At 36.5% G+C, this 7510-nt stretch overlaps 1 protein-coding gene across 1 annotated transcript; it reads left to right on the forward strand.

The window, feature by feature from the left end:
- Window positions 1–1616: 1616 nt before the first annotated feature.
- EMC6 (ER membrane protein complex subunit 6) lies at window positions 1617–6723 on the forward strand. Its single transcript, XM_019054395.2, has 5 exons — window positions 1617–1930; window positions 2592–2752; window positions 3842–3934; window positions 4641–4660; window positions 6535–6723. The coding sequence occupies exons 1-5, from the start codon at window positions 1891–1893 to the stop codon at window positions 6563–6565; spliced, it is 345 nt and encodes a 114-aa protein (XP_018909940.1). The 5' UTR covers window positions 1617–1890; the 3' UTR covers window positions 6566–6723.
- Window positions 6724–7510: the final 787 nt, after the last annotated feature.

Consider the following 7510-nt stretch of genomic DNA (forward strand, 5'->3'; position numbering starts at 1 on the left):
GTCTAAAGTAACATTTTCCGGTTCCATTGTTAGAGAAGAAACAAGCCATTTTGTAGTAAGTTAGGATAATATTTGTGTTGATTGAGTGGCATGAGCATTGGACTACCTGGCACCTGGCTGCGCCTTGCCATGAGCATTGGACTACCTGGCTGCGCCTTGCATGGCAGCCTCTATCTCAAGATGATGGGGCGAAAAACTTATTGGTTGATGTGCAAATCTGAATCCTAAATCTCCAGTAACGGTAGTTGTGAAAACTAGACGGATGTACAATGATAGGTACCTTGCTCCTCACTTACTTTCTTATGGATGTTCTCTGGTCTCTCCAAGGTTCTGGTTTTGCGTTGCGTTGAAGCTAATGCTTCAAGTGTAGCTATAACAACCAGACTTCGGAGATACCAATTAACAATCCTAGCAGTCACCAAATTCTCCAGCAAACCTGCATAGTTGTCTATTAGCAGCTGAAGAAGCAATGGAAACCGTATTTACCTATGACAACAAAATTTTTTTCCATCGGAACTCTGACAGTAAGTATGAGGGGGAACTATCACCTTTAAGGCATGTTTCTCCATGAATTTTCTTGTTGTTTGGCACTAAACTAAGTAGAACTCAAGGAAAATGAAGCAAGACTTTACAAGTAACCATGTGAGGTTCGTCTGCTGAAAAAATAGAATAAGGTCTAAAATTCCTAAAGAACATCACCAAGATGGTTCTGCCACCAGTGGCTCATTTTTTAAGGCACGGATCAAATACTGAGGTTACGTATTATTCTTACGGTGCCTACCAAATTATAGGAAAGAAACATTGTCCTGTAATAATAATGGCATGGAATGGTGGGCTCTAATTGGTAACTTGACCATCCCCAATAAGTTATCGAGAGAATTTACTTCTAAAAGATCCTTTACGAAAAAAGCCAAGTAAATATGCAGATAAAAGTCCCATGTGATATGTGAAGAGTATTCAAAGGGAAGGGATGAAATGTTCAAAAGGTAACGTCCAAACTTGCAAAGTTGTAGAGACTCTAGACACAAATTGGACAAGGTGCCGCTAATGACCATTTTTTATTGTAATAAATTACGGAAAAGAGAATCAGGCCAAATGCCGAAATTCGAAAAGAAGTAGAGGAGCCCAAGGTAGATTTACACAGGTATGGACAGAACTTAACAACTGGCCTCTGATTGGCTCTCCAGCGGCCCTTAACGTCAGCCATTTTGAATGTTTTGATTATTTTGATTTATTATGTTCGGTTTATCGTTTGTCAAAATTTTGTGGGATTTTTTGCACAATTTTGATAATGCGATATTAATTTTAACGTTTAAACGCACAAACGTTTGAATGTTAATTTGATTGTAATTTAATTAAAAAACGGGCCCCTTAACCTACGTCACGTAGTCATGTGACACGTACTGAGGCTCATGGGAAATTTTTCAACTTTTCCATACCTGTGTAAATCTACCTTGAGAGGAGCCGATCCTTTTTTTTCGAGTTTACGGGGCAGCGAGCGGCAACCTGATTGACAACGAAGATTGCCGAGCACGGCCGAAGGCCTACTCGCCGCTTGGTAGGTGTTGACGGCAGTTTGACAAACAGCAGTTTTTGGTGAAATGTGGTCCGGAATATCTGGGCCAATCTGTTCACTCTTTTTTCCCATACCAATTACTGAGGCAGAAAATTGAATTGTTGATTTCATAATTTTCGTTTCTCATAACGTATTAAACAGCAGTGATAATTATTTCTTGTAACAATTGTTTTTCTCTTCATTTTACCATCTCTAATGGCCTAATCAACTCAAACCACTCACTCTTTTTCCACTAAATCTGGTTTACAGTTTGTTTACGACATCCTTCGAAAACTTGCTTTCTACACTGCTCTTCACCCATCTAATTTCCCGTCATGTCAACCGGAAGAGTGAAGACCAGAGTTCAAAAAGGAGGTTCGCTTTTTTTTTTACCTTATTGTACAGTTTACGAAACCGTACAGCCAAATTTAACTTGGTACTTTATCTACGTATTCTGTGATTTTCTCCTGTCAAAGGAACATCTAGGTTTTGCAGATGGTAGTTATATTATACTGCTGTGAAAAATGTTAAAGCTTCAAGATGAAAATCGTTAAAACCCGCCAATGATTATTTCCCATCAAAATTTCTGTGGGCCCAAGAGAGCTTCTGAGTTTCTCGACTGTCGACGATACTATGACTTTTTTCAGAGTCAACACTAAATGGATTAGATTAGAATAGATTTAAAACCTGGAGGACGCAGCCCCAAGTATGGAAACTCTAAGGAGTTCACTCAGACCAGTTACGCACGCAGATTACATTGGAGGAAAGTCTGTCCCCCTAGGAGTTGTGTCAGAGCTCTATCAGGGTCCTCGAAGGGAACACTAAATATGTTTACGCTTCTTAAGACTGCAACAGAAGATCCGCTATCTTGATTCTTAAATTTACTTTCAATGCTTTCAATCGATACTACGCGATCCTCTGCTGCAGTCAAAACATGCGTTAAAGTATTTGGTATGGACTCAAGCCATGCAATGTGTCAATCAGTGCATTTGCTATTTTGCTGTATTTCGTTGACTCATGTTCATGAATTTTACAGAGATAATCGCATACAGTGAATCAGCAGTGCGGAACAATGCAGCCATTGTGAAATACTGTCGAACATCAATGGCAGCACTTTCAGGGAGCACAGCAGGATTGTTAGGATTAACTGGATTCTATGGTTTTGGCTTCTATGTTTTTTCAGTACTAGGATTGTGGGTAAGTTCCAGGTTCTTAACTTTTAGATGCTATGTCTTATCTCAGCACAGATAATACCCATGACATTTATAATGTTTGTGAATATTACGCCCACATTACCACCTGTATTACTATTTACCAGTAAAACCAACAAAATTTAACCAACCCAAAGAGATCAGGCAAACTTTTGGAAGAAATGCTACCTTTTTTTTAAATTTATTAATCTGCTCTTATAACTTGTAAATTGAAACAAATAAATTCCTATTTCTATGATGCAGGGAGCTTAAGACTAGACTTTTCCTCATTAAAATCATCTGACACTAAATTTATTTTGAGAACAATGGGTTATAATTGAAGCAAGGCTTAATGCCAGAGTCAGCTTTCAACATAAAATTTATGAAACATCCAAACATCGAGATTTCACATCTCAGCTTTTCATAGGAGTTAAATTTGGTGTAGTTCTATTCAAAATAGGACCTAAATCAATTTTACAACATTGCAACATATCGACGGTGTAAGTCAGCAATCACATAACTCTGTTTGCGACGTTGCAGACTTCCTGTCATACTTTATTTTTTCAACGGAAAACTACTCAATGGCAATTCTTTAAAGCTGCCGTGATTTTTCTTCTCTGTGCCAAGAAAATTCTACAAAAACCTCAAGGAATGATGTCAATTTGTTCTCCTTTAAAAAAATAACATGAAGGCGGAGGTTGTCAGACGCCGCAAACAAGTTATGTGATTGCCAACTAACACCGTCGATATATTCTTCCTGTATAACTATATCCTGTGAACAAGTTATTCAGTATTAATTGAACAATCAAATTTTATACATAAATCTCTTTCTTGAATTAAATCTGGAAACTTCTCAGTTTATACAGATAGTTCAAAATCTGTAAATTTATTTGATTTCTAAGTAACACCCTTGCATGTCTGCATTAATTGAAATATTAGGTAATTTAAAAGTTCAAGCAAGAAAAAATCATTGAATAATTTTTTTTCATTACTTTCATCAACTAAAGAAGATCCTGATCTGCCATTGATGTACCTATCCTTAATTGAAATCTACCCTGATTATTTAAGTTAATGTTGATGTTCTGCTTCTGTTCAGGTCATGCTGCTGATGAAAGCTGGAACTCAGTGGCAAAAGTTCTTTATCAATCGGAGATCATTGTTAACTCATGATTTCTTCGGATCTCTATTTGTATCCTTTTATTTGTCATCAGAAGTATTTTATCCTTCGAATGTCTCTGAAGGATTAGAGTTTCCTTTTTTTAATTTTCTGGATAAGAGCATCTAGGCATAACTTTCTAACCAGAGCAGCCTTTTGGATTATCTTGGGAACAATTTTTGCTCAATGAAATAAGTGTTATTATCATATCACTGTTTTGTTTGACTGATTGTAAAGTTGGACTGTGTTGGAAGTGTCACTGCTAAAAGCATTTTCATTGAAGAAAGATCTCCAATAACCAAGGATGATTTAATCATCACTAATTTATTGCTGAAAATTACTCTTTTGCTTCAAAATCGATGTTGGTGATGCGTAATCAACGCAAAGTCTTATACTTTTATGTTTAATGATGATTTTTCATGTCTTTTTGCTTTGATAAGTTCAGGGCCATCATTCCTTTCGATGTATCAGAAATCAATCATTGAATTTTCGATTATCTAGACATCATCCTCATGCACATATTTTCACCAATTCAAAATAATCAGGAAAATTGTGCATTCACTTTTTTGTCAGTATTTCTCAATTTGGAACTTTGCATCTCATGTCTACTGATAGTTACTCATGAGCAGCTACCAATTTTTTCATCAAGTAGAATTATTTACAAACATTTTAGGAATCTTGGTAAATAACTTAATTTTACCATTTTGTGTCAAATTTTTTCTTAACTCATTTTATTCAGACTTATGTTTTGTTCTGGACGTATCCTTTTTACTTAATTTACCATGTATTCACCGAATGTCATTTGTCTTTCTATGAGTGATTTCAGAAGCATTTAACAAACTTGGAGAGTTTCAGTCATAGAAGAACATTTCTTCGGAATACACAATACAAAGCTGAGAGAGTCATTGGTGATGTTAAGAAAACTTGCCACATCTAGAGGTCAACAATATGCAGCAAGAATGTTGCACAAGATGCAGAATCTAATTCTCTGCACAAGTACTCACAACCAGGACTTATTTGCATGAAGTAGCCCTGAAGCTTTCACATGACTTCCTTGCAAGAGAGTTTCTCAATATGATACGTTTATCAAAGGAAAACTCCAAAAATCTACGTCTTTTCTGCCAACAAGTCTGTCTAATTTTGAAAGAATATTCTAATTAATGACCTTTTTGCAGGAAGCAAAGACTGCTCGGTGCTAACATCTCAAAGTGGTAGAAGTCTCGTAAATATTTTAGAAAGGGGGGGGGGATTTAAGTATGTACACATGGACTTATTTCCACCAAACAGAACTATGCGCAGGTGGGATGGATAGGGTGTGCCCATTAGTTCTCAAGTCGTGAGAATGAATGGGAAATATAAAGCGCCAGGCCGTCAGCGGCGACGAGGAAGCCCCGGGATGACGATCAGGCATTGAGTCTTGAGCCCCGTCCAGAATGCTCTAGACACATGCTCACGAGTTTTGCATACACTTTGCACATAGTTCCGTTTGACAGAATGTAAAATCCCACTTTTCCAATTCAGCAAACAGAGCTTTGTGCCAACTGTATGCAGGGCTCTTGAGCCTCGGGCATGTGTTTAGAGCGTTGTGGACAAGGCTCATGAGTTAATGCCTCGCTTCGTTGTTCCAGGGCTTCATCGTCGCCGCTGACGGCACTGGCGCTTCATATTTCCCACTAATTTTCATAGCCAGAGCACTAATGAGCACACTCCATCTTTCCTACCTGCTTATATGTACTTCTGTTAAGTAGAAGTACGTCCAAATCACTGTGTGTCCATAACCTTTAGCAGTAAGTATGTCGTAAGCTTGCTGGTAGCTGTATAGAAAACTAGCGACGTTTGTTTGAATCATGGAAAAATTTAAAATCTTTGATGTGCTGCTGCCACTGCAGCAGAAAAATCAGGATCGGAAATTTGCAATCAGAATGAATGTCAATGAAACCGTTCTTGATATGGCCCCTTTATAGGAGTGCCAATACATTTGTAATGAGGATGGGCTGAAAAGAAGTTACATCCTTTCCAGTTAGAGAAAGGCAACCAAGTTCCTCTGATTTAAAAACGTTAATCAGCTCTTTTGAAGGTATGAAACATTTGTTACTCAGCATCTTGATAGTCAATGAGGAGTGACTAAAATTAATTCTAATAAACTAACAAACCTTAATTAAGTATTTTGATAAGGAGTTAAGTTTTAAGTCTATGAGATGAATTAAACCGAGCAGTTTCACCAATGAAAACATAGGTACCAAGTCCCATAGTAATCAGGATTAAAAGCCAACTTAAGTTCTAACTTTTTAGAGATTCTAAGATGTTTATTCTATTGGTATTACAGTTGACTACCCTTGCATCTTGGAAAACGAGCCACAAAAGCTGAGGGATCAGAAAAATCCTTTCCTATTGTTTCTCTAGATGGCTAAAAAGTGAACTGCTCACTGTGTTTTCTAAAGGTTAACATAAAGATTTTAAAAGTATTCGAGCGGTTACCTAAATTGCCTTTTCAACATTCCAGGTATGCCCAAAGAATATTTACTTTTCTGAGCTTTAGCTTGATAAATCAATTTTTCCTAGCATCTCAAAAGTTTTCCATTATTTTTTTATCATTTCCTCTAGGGTGTATATTTCCTTGACTCTTTTTGCAGGTTCTTATATGGAATGGTGCACGTCTACTGATTGCAGCAAGCGGAATTTTTTGGATGAATTCAACCTTCAATGAATTCAACCTCAGATTTTTATATCAGTCATTATTTTTTGTTCCTTCTCTGTTTTCATTATATCAATTTTGTATCTACATGCTATTTTTTACTACTAAAGAACCATCTTTTACCATACTCAGTACCTTTTCTCTTTTATTTACTGAAATTTTAAACCAGCCAGGTATCCATGTGCCTAGGTTACCTAGCATTGGTAACTGAGGCTTGTCAGTATTTATTTTGGAAAGAAGTCAAGTCGGGAATTTTTCAAATTGAGGTTTTGATTAAAAATCAATTCAGAGGAGTAAGTATAGCAATGCATCATAAAACGACCAAATTTTGAAACAAAAATATTCAAGTTGACCTCTTTTTAAACGGAGTGCCAAAAAGCTGTTGGATTCAGTAAAGAAACTGCTCCTTTGAAAAGTTTCAAAAGTTTACATTCTCCTAATTGATATACCATTGCTTGTAATAAAACTCACAAAAAAAATTACAAGTAAATAGATTATTTGTACGTAGGGTAATTTTATGCTACATACTTATAGTTATTTGATAAGGAATCATGACTTTTTGATACTTTTTAATAAACAAAATTCTGAGTTTTTGTTGACCATGTCCCTCGTCTTTTTTTAGCAAATTTAATGTGGGAAATTTTTTTAGTAAAAACATAGACAATGTGGACACAGAAAACTGTGAGAAATCCGACATTTATGAAATAGACTGTAAAAATTGCGACAAGGTCTACATCGGACAAACGATTAGATCGCTGAAAATTAGGGGCAAAGAACATGGAAATTGCATCAAGAAAAAAGAGATTGGAAGGTCGGCGGTGGCAGCACATGTATGGAAAGAAAACCATGAAGTAAACACAAATCCTTCGCTCCTCAAAGAAATTAATAAAAAGCAAGATCTAACAATTTGGGAA

The sequence above is a fragment of the Bemisia tabaci genome, chromosome 4 (assembly GCF_918797505.1).
Source record: "Bemisia tabaci chromosome 4, PGI_BMITA_v3".
Taxonomy (NCBI): Eukaryota; Metazoa; Arthropoda; class Insecta; order Hemiptera; family Aleyrodidae; genus Bemisia; species Bemisia tabaci.

What these genes read in the sequence shown, in the direction of transcription:
- EMC6 (XM_019054395.2), top strand. Translation starts at nt 1,891, where the DNA reads ATGTCAACCGGAAGAGTGAAGACCAGAGTTCAAAAAGGAG. An exon ending in TTTCAGTACTAGGATTGTGG is followed by an intron (nt 2,753 to 3,841) that starts GTAAGTTCCAGG and finishes GCTTCTGTTCAG; the next exon opens with GTCATGCTGCTGATGAAAGC. An exon ending in ATTTCTTCGGATCTCTATTT is followed by an intron (nt 3,935 to 4,640) that starts GTATCCTTTTAT and finishes CATTTTATTCAG; the next exon opens with ACTTATGTTTTGTTCTGGAC.